Genomic DNA, 21,737 nt, shown 5'->3' on the forward strand with positions numbered 1-21,737 from the left:
GTTCGCCCCTATAGCTTCCAGCGTTGTTCAACTCTACCAAATTGGTGGCGCTGTGGAACACTATGACGTCATTTCTTTACAAACAGGAAGGGGTCTATAACGCCAAAAATTCTACGAAAAGTAGCGAAGTAGTGTCTGCGCAATCTGATGTAATACAAGGGGTGTTCACATCAAACCGGGACTTTCTGTCTCCTGAGTGTACAAATGGCTCCCGCTACTTCTTTTACGTCATTTTCACACGGACAGGCCTCCACGTTCACAACATGGTGGTCCAATGTTTGTGCAAACCAGAAGACACGTGCTGGACAAAATGGCTGACAACGAGGTGTGCGCGCACATCGAACAGCGAATTGTCATTAAGTTTCTCGTAAATGAAGGCGAAAAGTCATCTGAAATTCACAGAAGACTTCAGGATCAGTATGCCCACGATACACTTAGCCGCAGCAAAGCGTTTAAGTGGTGCAAACGGTTCCGAGACGGCCGTACATCAGTGCAGGACGATCCCGGCCGGGGCGGCTCAGAGCCCATGCAGTGTCAGAGTTCCCGAGAACATCCAACTTATGGAGCGCCTGATCCTCAAGAACCGACGGATAACATGTCTGGAACTGGCTCGAAAGAGGGACCGCTCTGTGGGAACGTTGAACACTGTCATTCATGAACACCTCGGAAAGTTAGTGCCCGTTGGGTAAGTTAGTGCCCGTTGGGTCCCGTGCGGCTTTCCGCGTTTAACCGGCAGAGAACACTGGAAATGTCCCAAGAGCTCTAAGGTACCGTTTCGACACTGAAGGACAGCCGTTCCTTGATCGAATCATCACGTGCGATGAAACGTGGGTGCACCATTTCACTCCTGAGTCTATAAACAGGCATCAAAACAGTGGAAGCATCCGGGCTCGCCAGCTCCCAAGAAGTTCCAAAGCACCCGCCTGCGGGTAAGGTCATGGCCACGGTTTTCCGGGACAAGGCTGGCGTTGTTCATGTTGATTTTCTGCCCAGTAGTACCACAATCAACAGTGCATATTACTGCCGGGTTCTCAGGGATGTGCATAAGGAGCTGACGCAAAAGCGACCGGGCATCATCACCAAAGCAGTCTTCCTCCTAGAGGGCAATGCACACCCGCATCTCCACCACGCATCTCACGACACGCACCTTACAAGAACTTGGCTGGGAGTTGCTGCCACATCCCCCTTACACTCCAGCCCTCGCCCCCAGCGATTTCCATCTCTTCGGGCCACTAAAGGCGTTCCTTGGGGGCCGCCACTTAAGCTGCGACGACGAGGTCAAGAATGCGGTCCGATCATGGCTGCTACGCGCCGGTAAGGATTTCTACGCTGCTGGCATCCAAGCCCTCGTGAAACGCTGGGACAAGCTTAGTGCAGCTGGAGATTACGTTGAAAAGTAAAACTAATTTCTCGCCTGTAAGTTCATTTTACTTTTGCGAAAACTGAAAAGTCACGGTTTGACTTGAACATCCCTCGTACATCGCAAGAGCAGTCGCCGGATGTTGAGTATATGCCTGAGTTCCCACTGACTTGCGAGCGGGCACGCGTCTGCGAGCCACGAGCAGTATATGTGATCTACCTGTGGAATGCCAATATTGGGCTAGCGTCGGACGTGTTCGTGCAGCCAGAAATTTAAGGCCGTGTTCCACGCGACATGGTCGCGTCAATGCTCAAGCTGATGCGAAAGTCGACGTATTCACCAAGGGTTTCTCAGTGCATTGCGATGCGCACGTGAAACAGACGAGCTCCGAGACAATCTCCTGCGCCGCGCTCCCATTGGTGTGCCTGGCCCACGTCATCACGATGTCATCGTCGCTGGTGCGTCTTGGAGGCAGTGTTAATTTTTAAAACTCGTTTATTATGCAATCTGTTTGAAGAAAACTAGACCAAGTACAGCATAGGTGATGCGGTGCGAAACATTACCGTAACGGTCTCATACGTGCACACGTTTTCAGAGGCGTTAGTCCCTATGACGTGTACTTCTTCCTACCTGACTGAGATTTTGTGTACCCTCGACAAGGACAGCGCGTATCTCTATCTTACGTCCTGCAAGTTTTGATGAACAGAATTCATAACTGCCATTTGGGCCTGTTGGTGAATGCATGATTTCATGATTAGAACTGCTGAAATCTGAACAATCTGATAGTAAAAATATAATAATAAATTGTAAAAATAAAATCCGACAATAGCGCTTTGTGTGTAGCGTCTGTTCAGATTTTAGCGCTTTTAATTATATGAGCTCGACGAAAAGAAGACAACCATTCAACGAGAGAATTAACAGTGAGGAAACATTGGTGGTAATAATTTATACAGTATAGTACAAATGTGGAAGGACTCCGGTCGAGAGGCAGTAGTATAAAGCTATATCCGTCATACGAAAACTTAACGATTTGTAGCCCAGCTGCTTGTAAAGCTCCTGTTAAAAAATTCTCTCGGAGTAAAACAATCCGAAACACATCCAGTGAGAAGTAACGCGCAATAAGAAAGGTTTGTTCGCATCAATCGTTTTACGGCACGTACGGTCCGAGCTCAGAAGGACGTGCAATGTCCCTGGTGCTTGACCCAAACTGTCTTCTGATTGTGGCAAGAATCTACACGTAGGCGGCAATGCGAGGCGTACGTCTTCCCATCGTGACCGCAGACAGCTCCAGGGTGGTGCACGCAGTTGGTGGGGCAACTGCAGTGGGCAGCGCTGCTACGGTAATGTGTCGTCTCGCTGCAGTCTCCGTTCCATGAGCAGTACTTCGTCTCGCATGGCACTGGAAAAAAAATATCATACGTGATTTCAAATATATATATAGTTGCACGCTGCGCTACGTCCATGTTTGGCACGTCACGTACCAAACCTGAATCTGTAACCGCTTGTGCATCTTTTGTCCTGAGAAAGACAGTGCCACTGTCGAAACGTCGACCTTTTTCTTTCTTTTTTCATTTAACTTTTAGTTTCTGCCCATTAAATGAACTAATGTTTCTAACTTCCCTAAAAGCTGTTGTCCGCGTCTTTTTCCTTCCACAACTGTAAAACTTCGTGGCCGTTTGATTTTTTGCCCTTCCCTCGACCGTATATATATATATATATATATATATATATATATACAATATAGACGTTTAGATAGCTTAAGGGTCTTCGAAGGGTTTTGGCTCTCCTTTGTCAACACTCACGCCTGATTATTTCTGGGAAGGCACAACGGATGTCGTTGTTGGCAGCACAGTGCCGACAAGTCTATACGCAGCGAAGGAGTGAGATAAAAGCACGGTGAAAGAAAGAAGACACTTACAGTCTATGATGTGTGGTCTTCTCCTGTAGGGCTCATCTGCAATTCAGAACCATGAGCCGGTGTTACGAGGGACTCTAATAGCCTACCATTAACTGCTGCCTGCAGTTTATCGAGATTTGGCAGCGTCATGCGAAGAGGGCTTGCCAGAGCCCGCATTTCAGCCCCAGAATCTCCAAAGAAGTGCAGTACAAAGAGACGTGTGTCGCCTCCTTTGAGTTTGGCGTCGCACAGTTCAGGGTCGTCCAGGCCCGTTATGAGGACCACTGAACCGTTCAGCTCTCGAGGCCCCTTCAGGACACGTTTCACTCTTGCACTCACCTGGAAAGGGACATTTTCGGATTTACACCAGTATGTAGATGATGGTGATGATGATGATGATTCGAGGTTTTTTGGCGCATCGACAACAAAGGTCATAGTGCGTCAAAACAGTGGTAGTGACGTGACTAGTGAAAATTAAAATAACTAGCGAGGACAAATAGGAAGATGTCCAAAACTGTCAATCTAAAAGTATGTCGACACTCGACCAAGTGCTCGAGAAGATATGCCTGCGCGCCCATTGATTTGGTATAACGATTGAAAGATCATGTTCTTTTTCCTGTGATCTGTCGTCGGGTTCTTCGCCTGTTCATGAACTTCCTGTCATCCACTGGATTGCTTGAGACGCTTTAATTGTTCTTACAATCAAAAGATAGCCGTGAGTCACTAAGGGAGATTGGCCAGGACAAAAGGGTCCGTTTGGTAGTGACGGGATGTAAGTCCAGGTTAAGCGCGGGTACTAATGACATATATACATGAATAAGTAAGTATATGTATGCATGTAGGAATGTGCGTACGCGAAAATGTATGAGAGGAGGAAGAAAGTGTGTAGAAACTGCTGAAGAGCACAATGTACGACACGAAACCTGCTACAACAGAGCTTTACAGAGCGCAGTCTCGGCGCAGTCCGAGAGACAGCACTGACGCTAACGAAAGTGGGGCTCCAAACAAACGCAAATGAGCCGAGATTCTTTCTCGTATTTTCATCCTTCTTTCATCATCTTCATATAATGATCCACGTGCAATAGGGTAGGGTACCGTGCTACCGCGGTGAAACACCCCATCTCATCGCCATCATCTATTGTTGTTGTTGATGATGTTCTTTTACGTTTGTTTTCCTCTTTGATTCCGTGTCAACGCCCGGAAGCAACTGTGGCTATGAGCGACGTACAGCCGTGGACAGATGGACACAGACAGACAGCAGAAAGGAGGGAGACAAGAGGGAGAGGGAATAGTAAAGCGAGGATTGGTCATCCAAAATTGCAGTTGGTGAAGGGAAAGGGTACCGTAGTCGTGTCTCCCTTCGTGGACGACTCCTGAAACCTTTACAGTCACTAAAGAAGCTTCGCTTCAGAGTATCGACACTGAGTTCCAAGCCAGCATGCGCCATCTTGTTTCCGCACCACGGTAGCCACACGCACGCGCACCTCAGGCGCATTTTAGCGGATGATGCAATGTCCCGTGCGTGGGTGAAACGTTCTTTTCTCTTGCGAGCAGCTCGTCAAGGCTGACAGTCTTGAGCTCTCCGTGACATCCTCGGGACGCTCTGGTGGCAATACATGGATTATAGCGCAACAATGATGCACGCTTCTCTATCCCACAGGGAGCTTTATATTAGTCACTAAATAGGGGAAGAGAGTATCGAATTCCTTTTCCGAGCCGGAACCGCCGTTCGGTGTCTGTGATTGGGCCGATCGTGTCACGTGGTTTCTCCGTCGAAGAACGGGCCTTCCATGCTGTGACCCCTCTATCCAAAACCGGTTTTCGCGTTTGCGAGCTGTCTCGACTGCGCGCTATTCTCCGGCAGAGAAGGGGGAGATTGGTGTCCCATTGCTAGGCGACGCAGCCGCGCCGAACCCAAGATGGCGGGCTCGCTCGTCGGCGTGGCTCAGTGTCGCTACTCTACTCCCTATTTGGTGACTCCACATTATACAGGGTGGGTGCTCTAAAAGGTCAATCACATTTTCGTGCAAGACGTGATACCTCCTTGATGCACAGACTTTCTCTGAATGCAACAATTCAGGGAAAAGAGGCGCTGACGCCAAGAATCGAACCTGGGTCTTCTGATTTCTGGTTAGATATGCTACTACTACACCACACCAGCACGCCGTTTACCATGAGTCATTGAGTGCCTCAAGTACGGGGTCCTCTTTTCCCTGTAAAGTCCTCTTTTCCCTGAATTGTTGCATTCATTGATTTCCGGGCGTATGAGGCTTACATGTTTGTGTCGTCCCTAAGTGTGGTCTGCCTCGGTCAAATCTCGTTGTGTAAGACTTTCTCTGCTTCAGAGTAAAGAATTTGTGCAGGGGAAACCCACAAAAAAAAAAGCGGTTACCAGGCACTGTGTAACAAAATAAATACGACCACGCAAACTTTCACCTTCATCCATCGGTATAGCGCATAGGAAATACATGAAGACGAAAGTTTCCGTGGCCGTATTTATTTTGTTAGCAGAGCTTGGTAACCACGATTTTTTTCGTAAGTTTCTCTGGTATTATTCACTGTGTGGCACCAGAAGTCTGTCTGTCAAGTATAGGTATGGCGTCACGCGAGAAAATGTCACTGACTTTTTATAGCACCCACCCTGTATTATCCGTCTTTGATCCTCAAATGGGGATGGTACCGGTGTGGTGCAGAAACAAGATGGCGCTCCTACTCTCCCTTGGACCTCAGTGTCGATACTCTGCTCCCTGTTTAGCCACTCTACATTATATTATCCGTCTTTGATCCTCAAATGGGGATGGTACCGGTGTGGTGCAGAAACAAGATGGCGCTCCTACTCTCCCTTGGACCTCAGTGTCGATACTCTGCTCCCTGTTTAGCCACTCTACATTATATTATCCGTCTTTGATCCTCAAATGGGGATGGTACCGGTGTGGTGCAGAAACAAGATGGCGCTCCTACTCTCCCTTGGACCTCAGTGTCGATACTCTGCTCCCTGTTTAGCCACTCTACATTATATTATCCGTCTTTGATCCTCAAATGGGGATGGTACCGGTGTGGTGCAGAAACAAGATGGCGCTCCTACTCTCCCTTGGACCTCAGTGTCGATACTCTGCTCCCTGTTTAGCCACTCTACATTATATTACCCGTCTTTGGTCCTCAAATGGGGATGGTACCGGTGTGGTGCAGAAACAAGATGGCGCTCCTACTCTCCCTTGGACCTCAGTGTCGATACTCTGCTCCCTGTTTAGCCACTCTACATTATATTATCCGTCTTTGATCCTCAAATGGGGATGGTACCGGTGTGGTGCAGAAACAAGATGGCGCTCCTACTCTCCCTTGGACCTCAGTGTCGATACTCTGCTCCCTGTTTAGCCACTCTACATTATATTATCCGTCTTTGATCCGTCGTGAGGGCAACTGTGCTTTACAGCCTTCCTATTCTGCACAGGATATCAACAACTTCATTAAATACGCTTCGGTCCCTGTTTGCTCGAAGCCTTCGTCGATGCCTCGGAGTTCCAAGAATGGCTGAAACACGGCAAGTACTGGCTGAAGCTGGTGAGCTCCCGATTGAAGTTCTCCGTGAACGGGAAACGGCTCGGTACTACCTCCGTTTGCGTGCTCACATTCCCCGCCACCCGCTACTCAGGAAAATTCGATACCGCCCTGAAAGCGACTTCTATCGAGTAGCGCAGAGGACACGCCAGACTCTCACTGGCTTCATAACTAAGGACACTATACCGCCGGAAGCCCCCTGGTCTCTACCGGTACCGCCCACTTTTGTACGCCTCCCAAACCTTCTGGAAAGAAGAGATCAGGTCCCCCCTCAAGTCCTCTGAGCCCATTTTCATGCTCTGGTAGACGAGAAGTTTTCTACGTTTACGGCAGCATATACTGATGGCGCATCCCGAAACAACAAGTCCGCCTCAGCCTTCGTCATTCCATCCGAAGGCGTCGTGCACGGAAGACGCCTTTCACATCCAACCTCCTCCACAGCTGCGGAACTCTATGCCATCCTTTTCTTTCTACAACACATCGCTGATTTTCCACCCCGGGAATGGGCAGTCTTTACAGACTCCAAATCTGCACTTCAAGCAATTGAAAATTCCGGCATACGAGGCCCATCCGCACCCCTAGTCACAGACGTGTTAATGGCTTACCACACTATCTACGCCGCAGGCCACAGGCTAGTTCTCCAGTGGGTTCCAGCCCATTGTGATGTCGTGGGGAACGAGCAGGCCGACAGCGCCGCAGAAGCAGCCCTCTCGTATCGGAAACGGACCCGTATTGTTCTGCTGAGAGGAGACCGCCGTTCAATTCTGCGACGCCTAGTGACACCCATGGCTTCCCGCCAACGGACAACCGACATTCTTCCCCCCTCTATGTTGAACAGAGTTGATCCCACGCTCGCTTTCCGCATGCCAGGAAACACCTCTCGTCAAGATGCTGCATTAATCCACAGAATGCGCCTCGATGTGGCCTTTACAGCTCAGTGGCGTTACCGCGTGAGACAAGTTGATTCTCCCACCTGCTGCCACTGTGGTGCTCTTGAGGATCTGGAGCACATTCTTCTTCATTGCCCTCACTACGAACCTTCCCGAACCGCACTCTCCGAGTCTCTTCGTCAGCTGGACTCTCGCCCTTTCTCCCTATCGAAATTGCATGGTCCCTGGCCCAATCCAGCCCAGCAACGCTCTGCGCTCAAAGCTCTTCTGACATTTCTGGACACCATCGGACTTCGATCGTTATTGTGAAGGGACTCGTTATTTTATTCCCCCCATTACATCAAGCAATGGGGTAGAGTATCGCCTGTGGCGATGAAACTCCCCTCTCTCCAAGGTCGAAAATAAAGTTGTTGTTGTTGTTGTTTCCGTCTTTGATCCTCAAATGGGGATGGTACCGGTGCGGTGCGGAAACAAGATGGCGCTCCTACTCTCCCTTGGACCTCAGCGTCGACACTCTGCTCCCTATTTAGTCACTCTACATTATATTATCCGTCTTTGATCCTCAAATGGGGATGGTACCGGTGCGGTGCGGAAACAAGATGGCGCTCCTACTCTCCCTTGGACCTCAGCGTCGACACTCTGCTCCCTATTTAGTCACTCTACATTATATTATCCGTCTTTGATCCTCAAATGGGGATGGTACCGGTGCGGTGCGGAAACAAGATGGCGCTCCTACTCTCCCTTGGACCTCAGCGTCGACACTCTGCTCCCTATTTAGTCACTCTACATTATATTATCCGTCTTTGATCCTCAAATGGGGATGGTACCGGTGCGGTGCGGAAACAAGATGGCGCTCCTACTCTCCCTTGGACCTCAGCGTCGACACTCTGCTCCCTATTTAGTCACTCTACATTATATTATCCGTCTTTGATCCTCAAATGGGGATGGTACCGGTGCGGTGCGGAAACAAGATGGCGCTCCTACTGTCCCTTGGACCTCAGCGTCGACACTCTGCTCCCTATTTAGTCACTCTACATTATATTATCCGTCTTTGATCCTCAAATGGGGATGGTACCGGTGCGGTGCGGAAACAAGATGGCGCTCCTACTCTCCCTTGGACCTCAGCGTCGACACTCTGCTCCCTATTTAGTCACTCTACATTATATTATCCGTCTTTGATCCTCAAATGGGGATGGTACCGGTGCGGTGCGGAAACAAGATGGCGCTCCTACTCTCCCTTGGACCTCAGCGTCGACACTCTGCTCCCTATTTAGTCACTCTACATTATATTATCCGTCTTTGATCCTCAAATGGGGATGGTACCGGTGCGGTGCGGAAACAAGATGGCGCTCCTACTCTCCCTTGGACCTCAGCGTCGACACTCTGCTCCCTATTTAGTCACTCTACATTATATTATCCGTCTTTGATCCTCAAATGGGGATGGTACCGGTGCGGTGCGGAAACAAGATGGCGCTCCTACTCTCCCTTGGACCTCAGCGTCGACACTCTGCTCCCTATTTAGTCACTCTACATTATATTATCCGTCTTTGATCCTCAAATGGGGATGGTACCGGTGCGGTGCGGAAACAAGATGGCGCTCCTACTGTCCCTTGGACCTCAGCGTCGACACTCTGCTCCCTATTTAGTCACTCTACATTATATTATCCGTCTTTGATCCTCAAATGGGGATGGTACCGGTGCGGTGCGGAAACAAGATGGCGCTCCTACTCTCCCTTGGACCTCAGCGTCGACACTCTGCTCCCTATTTAGTCACTCTACATTATATTATCCGTCTTTGATCCTCAAATGGGGATGGTACCGGTGCGGTGCGGAAACAAGATGGCGCTCCTACTCTCCCTTGGACCTCAGCGTCGACACTCTGCTCCCTATTTAGTCACTCTACATTATATTATCCGTCTTTGATCCTCAAATGGGGATGGTACCGGTGCGGTGCGGAAACAAGATGGCGCTCCTACTCTCCCTTGGACCTCAGCGTCGACACTCTGCTCCCTGTTTAGTCACTCTACATTATATTATCCGTCTTTGATCCTCAAATGGGGATGGTACCGGTGCGGTGCGGAAACAAGATGGCGCTCCTACTCTCCCTTGGACCTCAGCGTCGACACTCTGCTCCCTATTTAGTCACTCTACATTATATTATCCGTCTTTGATCCTCAAATGGGGATGGTACCGGTGCGGTGCGGAAACAAGATGGCGCTCCTACTGTCCCTTGGACCTCAGCGTCGACACTCTGCTCCCTATTTAGTCACTCTACATTATATTATCCGTCTTTGATCCTCAAATGGGGATGGTACCGGTGCGGTGCGGAAACAAGATGGCGCTCCTACTCTCCCTTGGACCTCAGCGTCGACACTCTGCTCCCTATTTAGTCACTCTACATTATATTATCCGCCTTTGATCCTCAAATGGGGATGGTACCGGTGCGGTGCGGAAATAAGATGGCGCTCCTACTCTCCCTTGGACCTCAGCGTCGACACTCTGCTCCCTATTTAGTCACTCTACATTATATTATCCGTCTTTGATCCTCAAATGGGGATGGTACCGGTGCGGTGCGGAAACAAGATGGCGCTCCTACTCTCCCTTGGACCTCAGCGTCGACACTCTGCTCCCTATTTAGTCACTCTACATTATATTATCCGTCTTTGATCCTCAAATGGGGATGGTACCGGTGCGGTGCGGAAACAAGATGGCGCTCCTACTCTCCCTTGGACCTCAGCGTCGACACTCTGCTCCCTATTTAGTCACTCTACATTATATTATCCGTCTTTGATCCTCAAATGGGGATGGTACCGGTGCGGTGCGGAAACAAGATGGCGCTCCTACTCTCCCTTGGACCTCAGCGTCAACACTCTGCTCCCTATTTAGTCACTCTACATTATATTATCCGTCTTTGATCCTCAAATGGGGATGGTACCGGTGCGGTGCGGAAACAAGATGGCGCTCCTACTCTCCCTTGGACCTCAGCGTCGACACTCTGCTCCCTATTTAGTCACTCTACATTATATTATCCGTCTTTGATCCTCAAATGGGGATGGTACCGGTGCGGTGCGGAAACAAGATGGCGCTCCTACTCTCCCTTGGACCTCAGCGTCAACACTCTGCTCCCTATTTAGTCACTCTACATTATATTATCCGTCTTTGATCCTCAAATGGGGATGGTACCGGTGTGGTGCAGAAACAAGATGGCGCTCCTTCTCTCCCTTGGACATCAATGTCGATACGCTAAAGCGAAGCTTATTAGTGGCTCTCTAGATGCCTTGAATGCGATGTGAGAAACTCACCTGAGCTCCGGAATGCAGAAGTCTCTCCACTGTGGCGCTGACGACGACATTGGCTTCGTCCTCCCGTTCCTGGATGGCACGTTCCGAACACTCGCTGTAGATACGCCGACGACGACCTTCCACCAGGAGCACCATCATCAGTACGCACGCCAGCTTTAGCGCGCTGCAACATTTAAGAATTATACAGGATAAACCTCTTCGTAATGTCCGTGTTACTATCAGGACTCTGGGTTGCCAGAGCTGCTCGGAATCCTACAGTCGGCAATATAAACAGATATTCTCAATATTGGGTCATATGTATTGCTCCAGTATTAACGATATCCCGCCAACGTCGTGCCAAAATACTGTACTGTTAGGACGCTGGCCGCATAGTGTTCGAGCAAGTAGATTTAGAAGTACGATTTTTCTTCGTTCCCCCGTGTTAGGTGACACATCCTGTATATACGCTCTGCAAGTAACCGAGCGTTCTGCGCATATCTCCTCTCCCGGTTACTCCACTCGGAAAGCCCCATTGGCTACGGCGGCGCCCTCCCTCTTCCCTCTCACTGCCTCCTCTCATGCACAGCGTATAGCCAAATCTAGTAGGACTGGGAGGGGGTGAGTTCGAATCCAAACACCGGCTCTGCTGCCCGAGGTTTTCCGTGGGTTCCCCGGCAGGTTTTCCAGACAAATGTCAGCACCAGTTCCCTTTGAAGTCGGCCCCCGACGCATATTAAACCACTCCTGTCCCCCACTCCTTCCTGCTGTCCTCTCTCCATCTATCCACATCTGTACGCCGCTCATAGCCACAGTTGCTTCGCGGCGCTAACACGGAATTTAGAAAAGAACATCGGAAATAGCTGCTGATATTAGAATAGAATAGCAGTTTATTTATTTACGTATTTTACTCCAAGGGCACTTACGGGCTTTACTGCTGACTTGGTTATATTCATCTCTACCAACCTGACTAACCTTTCCTGTCTTTCTTTTTCAATAAACATACCCCCCCCCCCCCTCTTCTCTACGTAGAGCCATTGCGCCCCACATGATCCAAATTTATTTCTGAAACTACTGATACGTTTAGACTTAGGCGAGGCTCTATAAAAGGCATTGACAATCCTATTTTCTAGCCACTGGTAAGTCATTGGATAAAGTACCGCAGCGACGAGGGTCTCACATTGGACGGTTGAAACGGGGGTGGCCGTCGACTACGCTATCGTCGTCAGTCGAAATACGAGGAGCGCGAAGCTGGCAAACACGTGTCAATCCAGAGGTTGACGGGACCCATGTGTTGAACAGTGGCCTCAACTGGGGCCAACCAAATGTGTAGTTTCATTGTTCATTTATATCCATTGCGGTAGAAGCACCATCGAATGTGAACACACACCAGCTCCCCTGCAATACTGATGATTAGGATTGTCGCTTTCCACGCACGCCGAGGCTAGGAGGTGACACGGGTTCGAATCCCACTGCCTGCTGTGATGGCTGAGGTTTTCCGGCAGTCTTTCCGGACGAATGTCTGCACCAGTTCCCCTGAAGTCGGCCCAGGACGCCCTGTCTGTCTAACCCCTCCCGGTCCCCTACTTCTTCCTGCTGTCCTCTCTCCATCTGTACACATCCGCACGGCGCTCATAGCCGCAGTTGCTTCGCGGCGCTAACGCTGAATTTAAAAGAAAAAACTCAATGGGATACAAAGGGTGACCTCCAACGGGTTTCTGTTTGTTTTGTTCAGTCTGGTTCCAGTTGACCCTAATTAACATTTAGAATGATTTCTCATTGAGACCCATTGAAAGTTCACTTATTTTCGATATAGTATGTAATACTCGAGCGATTCATTGCGAACTGGAATTTTGCTTGACTTCTAACAGGATTCGTCTGCATCGTATCTATCCAATCGAATTCATTAAGATTTTCGAGAAATTTTCCACTGGGGCCATTTCCAACAGGGGACACGCGCAAGGGTGGTTGTAGTGGTAGTGTGCTATTTCCGAGCGATCTGCCTGCCTGCAGATCGAGCACCCTGGGTCGACTTCACGGGGAATTGTGCCGACATTTGCAACGTCTGAGGTAAACCCGTTGAAAACACACAGACAGCATAGCCCGCGCCCGAATTCGAACCAGAGTCATTTTCCAAGTCTCAGTGTGGAACAGGGTTGCGGAGTTTGGAGTCACTAAATAAGCTACGCTTCAGAGTATCGACACTGAGCTCCAAGGGCGAGCATGCGCCATCTTGTTTCGGCACCACGCTACCCACACGCACGCGCAATGCGCACTTTAGCGCACGATGCCATCTGTCGTGCGCGAGTGAAATATTCCTTTCGTTTGCAAGCACGAGTTCGCGGCATTGAGCTCACCTTGACATCCTCGGGACGCTCTGGTTGACAATACATGGGTTATCGCACAACAATCATACACGCTTCTCTGTCCCACGGGGAGCATTATTGTATAGCGTCCTCGATAAACTTGCTCCGGAATTGCCCCGAAACCACAGTGGTGCGTGGTGCTCTACACTGGCTGTGCCCTGGGCGGAGGCATTATCGAACATGGAACTGCACTGCACTGGTGGATCTGATGGATGCTAGCATGCGCTACCTAGAGATCTGTGCTCGTTGTGGCTCGTAGGCTGCGCGACCCGTAGCGAGAGGCACCTGGCGAGCGGCACCGATCGAATGCCATGCTGACGATGACTGTCTGCTGCTACTTGCCCGGCTACACCTGGCTACTTGCCGCTTCCGCCTTCCTCCGTGCTTCCGGCAATCGTGATGCTTCTTGGGATTGCACTCTGGCGCTCGGCCGATTTTCTCGGTGTGAGTTCGGGGCAACTCAGTGCTGCACTGAACGGGTACACTCCTTTAACCGAGGACGTTCAGTGCGCACCAGTGCAGTTTATCGAGGATGGCAAGCCGCACCAGGTCGCACCAGGTCGCACTGGTGCAGTTTATCGAGTACGCTATTAGCCGTCTTTGATCCTCAAATGGGGATGATACCGGTGTGGTGCCGAAACAAGATGGCGGTCCTACTCTCCCTTGGACCTCAGTGTCGATACTCTGAAGCGAAGCTTATTCAGTGACTCGAGCGGAGTTGCCACTCCGGAGTTGGAATGATACCGGAATCATTACAGATTTAGCCCCGAATGGAATTGGAATGGAATGGCGGAAACTGTCCTAGGAATGGAAATGGAATGGTCCGGGTGCCCCGTTGGCAGTTTTGATTTCGACGTGCTGGTTTCTGCCCTCGCACCCTTTGCACCACATCTGCACACGGTCAAGAGTGAAATAACCTCGTCTTTGTGCTTTTTCCGTGCTTGGTAATGTCAATCTCCTCTAGCACTGCTGGACTTGCCAGTATGGTTACCTGTCCTTTTCCTTTATTGGTGGAATTGACGGAATGAAATTGGGTCGCCAAGTCATTCCAGGAGTGGGAACTCACAATACCTTTTCACGTGCAGAGGAATTGAAAGGAATGGAATTATCGCAAATCTCCATCCAACGGAATGGAATTGGAAACCCCATTCCACGACCCTGGTGTGACATGCCGTGCACCGTAGCCACTAATACGGGAGCAAAGCCTCGCGCGAGGGGAACCAAACGGTCCCCGGATCTGGTTAATTAATTGATTGGAGTAAACGTACACGTAAAGCGTGTCTTGTCTAGTGTGGCGACATATGTTGCACGTGCCGCAAGGTATACACTCTTAAAAATGAACCTCACCGCATAGCACGCTCCCAGCCAATCATAATCTTCAATGATATCGTTATCTACCATGATTTGTTGAAAACGGGAGGCGTACGCCTTTTCTGTGACAATTATAAACAGCATAAGTGTCATAAAAAAGGCGTACGTCTCCAGTTTCCAACAAATCTGGGGGCTTAATCACTTGCACGAGTTAGGAGCTAACGACAGGCGGGGCACTCGTCGAGAAGGGCACGTGATAAAACACATGCACGGCGCTCTTCGCGCTATACGTGAAGAGCGTGGGATACGTCACGCGGAATGTGTCACGTGCCCATCTTTTTGAATTTCCCGCTGCTCGTTAGCTCATAACGACCATAACGACGATGAAGCGATTAAGCCCCCAGGACAGATAACGATATCATTCGAGATGATGGTTGGCTAGAAGCGCGTTATGCGGTGAAGTTTGTTTTTAAGAGTGTGGGACTTGCGGTTCTTTCGGCGCGGGGGCGGTTCTAGACCCTCGGTTTGCGGTAGGGGGGGGGGTTCTTTGTCGAGGCTGGTAGTGGGGGAGGGGAGGGAGGTACACCCCATGAATGAACTGACGTTTTGAGGGCGACCGCCCCCACCCCCCACCCCACCCCGGATCCGCCACTGTTTCGAAGCGCCGAAAATCTCCTACCTTTCCCCGCGCCATCATGCACATGAACAGGGGCATCTTGAACGCTGTCGACCCGTACTCTTTTTGTAGCGTAAAATATCATGACATCACGCGAACGATCCACATCTATTCAACACGAGTGCGCTCAGAGCCGTTTATATTGAGAGTATGGCCATTAGGAGGAGCCTATCTTGAAGTGCGTCATACGACGTCACGGCTAAGCGACCTCCCTCGCCGTGCTCTATTGTTGTCCCGTCGTCAGCCGGTAGCCGACGCCATATTGATGCTGATCGTTGTTTACGATCCAAGGAGGGAAGACACGTGCGTACGTCGTCCTTTAGAAAGCCCTTCGTCCTTGAACTCTTTCAGTTTGACAACAAAGCCCCCTTATCACAGGCGGCTGTGGGTCATAAGCCGGTTATTCCTGTAGATTGCATTCAGTGCAACAACAAAGCTGTCGACCAGCTGGAGGACAGCATCAAAATGGCGCGCACCAGATGGCTGATAAGCGGATTCTGCTTGGATTCAGGCTTTCTGGGCGGCGCAACGACGACTCTGACGTCAAAATAGGCTCCACCCATGAGGCGGCAAAAGATCAGAGAATGGCCAAGCTCTCCCCGGCTCTGAGCGCGGTAACGCTACATCGCCCCCACATGGTATCGGAATGAATCAATGCTAACAAAAGCGTGCAATGATATCCGATGCAGGCAAGAGACAGTTTCGTCTGCGGGTCTCCGCGTTCGGGCTCAAAGTCTGTACTTTATAATAAACCAAACGTTGCTATTGTAATGTCTCGACAGGGTTTTCTAAGCTTGCACCACACTGAACACAGAACAATGCCCGAGCCTCCTTTCCGTCCGTACACTTCGATGCTTTATTATTTTCGACTCTCTCAAACCTGGACATTTTTTACCATCGTATCTGTTTACACAGACATCGTGTTGGATCAACGCGCTTACGTGGCGGTGTGTATCACGTTGCTTCGATCGACGTAAAAAAGTAGGAACACAAAATATTACGGAGCGCAGCGGGCATAACAGTTCAACCATGGAGGAGGAGGAGGAGGAGTGTCGTTCGGAGGAACCCGAGAGGTCTGCCTGCCTGATTAGGCGGCATGTTTCTCGGGAAGGGAAAGGTGGTGGAGAGGAGGAGAGGAAAGGGTGAAGTGGAAGACCGAGCGGAATCCGCTCGGGGGGATAGCTGCGTCCATGGGCCGACTTCAGGGGAACTGTGCCGGCATACGCCTATTACACATCTGAGGGAAACCCAGGAAAAACCCCAGACGGCACAGCCGGCCCGCGGATTCGAACCGCGGACCTCCCAGTCTCCAAGCGCACGCGTTACCGCTGCGCCACCGGAGCTGGTTTCAACCATGGAAGAAGGGATATTCCCAGGATCCCCAAGACCACCAAACAAATCGTATCCACAAATAAAACGAAAGTAGTTTCCAGCATCTTATGGGCAGGACAAGGCGATGCGGTTTTTGCACTGTCCCGTCCGTTGGTGCGAAAGGCACTCTCTTAATGAAAAGGTTATACAGTAACTCCCTCTTATTCTTCTTTCTTAATCTCCATGACAGTGAACCTTCGTTAACATGACCCCCGATAATGTGACATCAGGGTGTCTACTAAGTTGCAGCCTTCAAATTCCCTGACTTTTCCAGGTTTTCACTGACCATTTCAAGCAAATTCCCTGACCAAAACGAAAGGGAATTTTGTGCTTGCTGCTACTTTTTCATACAAATCCATCATAAAGCATGTCATTTATTGACTATTAGTGAGTATGGTCTATTTTTCTGCCTGAGGCCTTGTCGTATTGGCGAACTGCTGCTCACGGCAACAATGCTGTGCCGTGGCCGCTCAACCACTGATCGGCACTCACGATTCGCTGCATATTGTGATGGCACTTGTCTGTGGCTTTCCCTGACTTAAGCTGCTTTTTTGGCAAATTCCCTGACAATCCCCTGACTTTACCAGCTGCATCAAAATTCCCTGACAATTCCCTGTTTTCCAGGTTTTCCAGGTTGGTAGACACCCTGGTGACATACGCGCTTTACGGCCATACTCCTGGGGAACAATGCAGTGAAACCCGTGCAAATCTCCCCCGTTAATATAACAATTCCGCATTATGACCAAAATTTTCGGGAACGACCATGGTCATAATAACAATGGTTCACTGTACTTTCTGACAAGCTCCTCCCCCTTTTCTTTCTTCTTCATTATTTTCTTTTATTTATTTTATTCTTCGTCTTCTTTTCATTTTTATTTATTTTATTCTTCGTCTTTTCATTTTTATTTATTTCATTCTTCTTTCTTCATCTTCATTAATTTTCTTTTTGTTGCGGAATAGCAAGCCGACGTCCAGTTTGGCTGACCTTTCCACCGTTTTCTTTTCCTTTTTTTTTTTTACTTTTCGTACTTTTTTATTTTTTTGAGAGACTCTCAAAAAGGAGTTTCTTCATTTCCTTCAGGGAGTTAAAGGGAGTAAGGAGACCCTTTAATTCCCTACTGGAGAGTAATTGTAAACTCCAAAGGGAATGATATATGTGGCAAGGATGTACTCTCCCAAAAGGGAGTTGCTGTACGCCCCTTTTAAGACCCACAGTTTGGGAAACACTAGTGTTTTGTTTCCCAAAGTATTCTGCGTCCAAAAGAAAAAAGAAAAAAATCGTGATAGCCCGGACCACGGGTTCTACAAAGTAAGCTCACTTTAGTGAATAAGAACAGTGCTATCCCCGTCGCCACACGTTTATTTTTCTGTCTACGATGGTTTCTGGCCCGTCAACTATATACCTGTGACCACATCGGCTGTCAAATTAAACTTCAGCGTCGGTTTCGTGTACTGAAACCGAGTAGGCTGTGGCATCGCGAAAACGGAGGGTCGCGACGTGATAGCTCCGATGGGTCGCAGGGTATACAAAGTTTGGGAACCACTTGCCTATATGCTCTTTCGGTGGTTATTTGGGGGTTTCGGTGAGATGCTGTCCCCTACATGCACATCAGACACTTTCTCGAGGATCTTATGACCCCGCAATACATGCAAAAAAGCCGGAATATCCAGCCAGTGGCGTATTTAGAGCTACCTGCGCCCATGGCAACATGGTTAACACGATGTCCTTGGGGATGCGTTTTCGTGTGGTCCGCACTAGGTTTCACACTACAACCTCTCTAATAGCGGGTGCTTCAGATCATTTATGAATGTGCCAGGTTGAGTTCCCGACCTGGCACATTCACACCCGACCACATAATGGCGCCTCTGTTCACCTGGCGCCCATGGCACCTGTCCACACCTGCCACACCCTAGATACGCCACTGTATCCAGCAGATACGGTGTCGCATCCCCCTACGAGACAGCGCCCGTGTTTCCTCGTTTGTCTGTTCAGTGTGTGCTGTTTGTAAGTTCAAGTTAGATTGTTGTCACCTGCGTGGAGTAGCGTGCAGGGATTTCCCTACACCTCCTCCCCTCCCCCCCTGAAATTTCTCAGGTGACCTCACCCAGCTCGGCCACCAACACGCCCTGGTAGTGAGTGAGTCGATCCTGCGCAGCGAGTTACATCCTGTACTGTCAAACTTGGGCTGATGGACCACAGTCATGCTCTCTTTCACGGGTCACCAGATGTTGGCTCAGCTATAGAATAACCACGGACAACAACCGTTCTCCGTTTAATATCGCGCGCCGCGATTCCGGGTGCGCTGTCGATGGCGCTAACGGCACCGCTACAGTACCATCCATTTGTCCACTCTGTGTGCTAGGTATTCATTGAGCTTCGTGAGACAAGATATGCTAGTCCTTTTTCTTTGTCGGTCGTGTGATTAGATGCCGTTCATAAAGAATCTGTACAAATAAAACGGGAAAGCTGTGCAGAGATGTCACCATTGTGTCACGAATCTTCCAGTGTCTAAGAAAAATTCCTTAAGTGGAACCTTCACCAAGCATAAGCTCCCCCGCCCCCCCAGCAGTGAATTTCTGGGGAAATCACTCGTATAGCGTGTACAGCTCTGGTGGCGTGCAGGGTTTGTTTGAGAAAATTTATTAGACGACTCATACTATAGAGCACACTACGAATATTGATATTAATACAAATATTAATACACACTAATACACTAGTTGGAATTAGTTATAATGCGCAAGATACAATGTATATATACAGTGTATACAGTGTTTTGCGCCTTCCACGGCAATCGGCGACGTCGAACCTACTGTAGTTCCGTACGTACACTCTTAAAAATGAACTTCACCTCATAGCACGCTCCTAGCCAACCATTATCTCGAATGATATCGTTATCTGCCCTGATTTGTTGAAAACCGGGGGCGTACGCCATTTCTGTGACACTTATGCTGTTCACAATTGTCACAAAAAAGGCGTACGCCCGGTGTTTTCAACAAATCAGGGCAGATAACGATATCATTCGAGATAATGGTTGGCTAGGAGCGTGCTATGCGGTGAAGTTCATTTTTAAGAGTGTATATGAACGGGAGTTGCAAATTCGTACATAAATAAATAAATAAATGCCGGTGTTGTAGGAGCCAGTTCAATTTCTACGATGAACAGATAAACGAAGTGTATAGCGACTTCCGGCAGAAGTCTGCGGATTGGGTCAGCGTGTGATTGTACATACTTATATATTGCTCGCCGAAAATGGGCGGGACGCTCGAAGTACAGAATCGGGAATCGGTTTCAGTATCGTCAGATACTGAAAACTCTTGGGGCCCCAATACGAAAACTCTCCACAAACATGGAAACATGGAATGGAATGTATATGTGAGGAAAAAATGTAAAAACAGTAACGTGAAAGAAACGGTAACGAACGAGTGGGAGTTACTTTAGCACGAGTGTGCGAGAGTAGCCAGTGAGGATGGGAAAATATAGGGTGACGATTACAACGAGTGTGAAGTCCTCCTCCCCCATGTAGAGTTACCCCCTGTCCCTGTGAAGTCTGCCCAAGGCGTAGCATCCCCCCGAGTAAAACGCCGGCGCCATCACACACGTAATCCTCATAGAACCCCAACCCCACTTTTTTATTTATTTATTTATTTATTTATTTTTTCTGGCTGAAAGCGGTCGGGGGCATTTGATACCTCAGCGACCCAGTTTTGCCGGTATGAAATAAATCGATGAGACTGCGAATAAAGCTAAAAGTCTTCTCACACAGTCTTCGCATAAGAAAAGCCTATCTTCAGTTCGTATATAACAGACTTGTGCATGACGCGTTACTAGTAATTGCGTTACTTGTATAATAAATTACTTTTAGAGTAATTTTTCGAGTAATCAGTTACTTTACTGTGAAAGTATTTTTTTTTTCGAGTAATCAATTACTTATCCAGCCGAGATTAACTCCGGGCGATAAATACAGTAGACGGACAGAACTACTACCTGTCCTACGCGTTTTTGTTATTCGTGTTATTTCAGCTGTTCCGCTCTTGAACCTTTCTTTCTTTTTTCTGAGGCACACAGAGACTGGTATACTTTGCGTGAATGTAGAGTAACGACCGGAGTAACGCGTTACTTTTTTACTCTTTACCAAATTACATTTTGAGTCAGGTAATTGGAAGGGTAATCAGTTACATTTTGCGTAGACGTAATGGTAACGGTAATCAATTACTTTTTTCGGCTAACGGGCACAAGTCTGGTGTATAAGAATACCCGCAAATTATACGGATTTTTTTTTTTTTTTTATTGGCACGTGTATCGAGTGCGGAAGAGACGTACAAAACGTACATCAGAATTTCAGAGGCTGTGTATAATGTACGCACTGTCTCGGTTTTATGTCAATCCCGAAATCCTGCTCCTGGATATCCCGAGATTCCGCGGGCAAAGTCACGAAATCCCCGGACTGAAACAATGACCCGGAATTCCCGCACCAAACACCAGTCACGATCATATGTTCAGTAATGGGTCCGGGGAAGGGGGAACCGTTGGAAAATGGCAAACATCGAAAAAGCCAGACAACGGAAATCGTCGGGTTAAACAATAGGTTTTCTCCTTTCCCCTTTACCGCTATGGGCTTGGGCATACAACAGCCGCCCCCGCTGGGATCTGGATCCGCTCCTGATCATCCTTGTCTCACGACGTAATGTCACGCATTAATCGATTAGAAAGAAAGAAAAAAAAATCTTGCTAACTCCTATATCTGCCTCAGGATCGGTAGAAATCCCGAGACCAGCACGGTACTACATATTAGGCAGGTGAAGGGTGAAAGATACGATACCTGTTCGTAATAACCATCGTCGGTTTCCAAAGCGCAATATCGTTCCAGGTTATACTGAAATGCTTCTTATAAATTTAAACGCGTTCACTGAAAATCATATGGGAGCAGACGTTACTAACTTTGCCAAAATAGGACATGCTTCGACGGCAGCGAGCCGAGAGTACTTTCCTAATACGGGCAGATGGGCGCGTAGGTTGATGCCAACTTCTT

The 21,737-nt window shown here is 48.9% G+C and overlaps 1 protein-coding gene across 1 annotated transcript; it reads right to left on the reverse strand.

Annotated features, from left to right (window-relative positions):
* Window positions 1-1,837: 1,837 nt before the first annotated feature.
* On the reverse strand, window positions 1,838-21,722 carry LOC135370353 (agrin-like). Its single transcript, XM_064604087.1, has 5 exons — window positions 21,528-21,722; window positions 11,008-11,170; window positions 3,365-3,596; window positions 3,279-3,314; window positions 1,838-2,759 (listed from the first exon to the last, which is right to left on the reverse strand). The coding sequence occupies exons 1-5, from the start codon at window positions 21,542-21,544 to the stop codon at window positions 2,530-2,532; spliced, it is 678 nt and encodes a 225-aa protein (XP_064460157.1). The 5' UTR covers window positions 21,545-21,722; the 3' UTR covers window positions 1,838-2,529.
* Between the last annotated feature and the right edge of the window lie 15 nt (window positions 21,723-21,737).

The sequence above is a fragment of the Ornithodoros turicata genome, chromosome 10 (genome assembly GCF_037126465.1).
Source record: "Ornithodoros turicata isolate Travis chromosome 10, ASM3712646v1, whole genome shotgun sequence".
NCBI classification, from domain to species: domain Eukaryota; kingdom Metazoa; phylum Arthropoda; class Arachnida; order Ixodida; family Argasidae; genus Ornithodoros; species Ornithodoros turicata.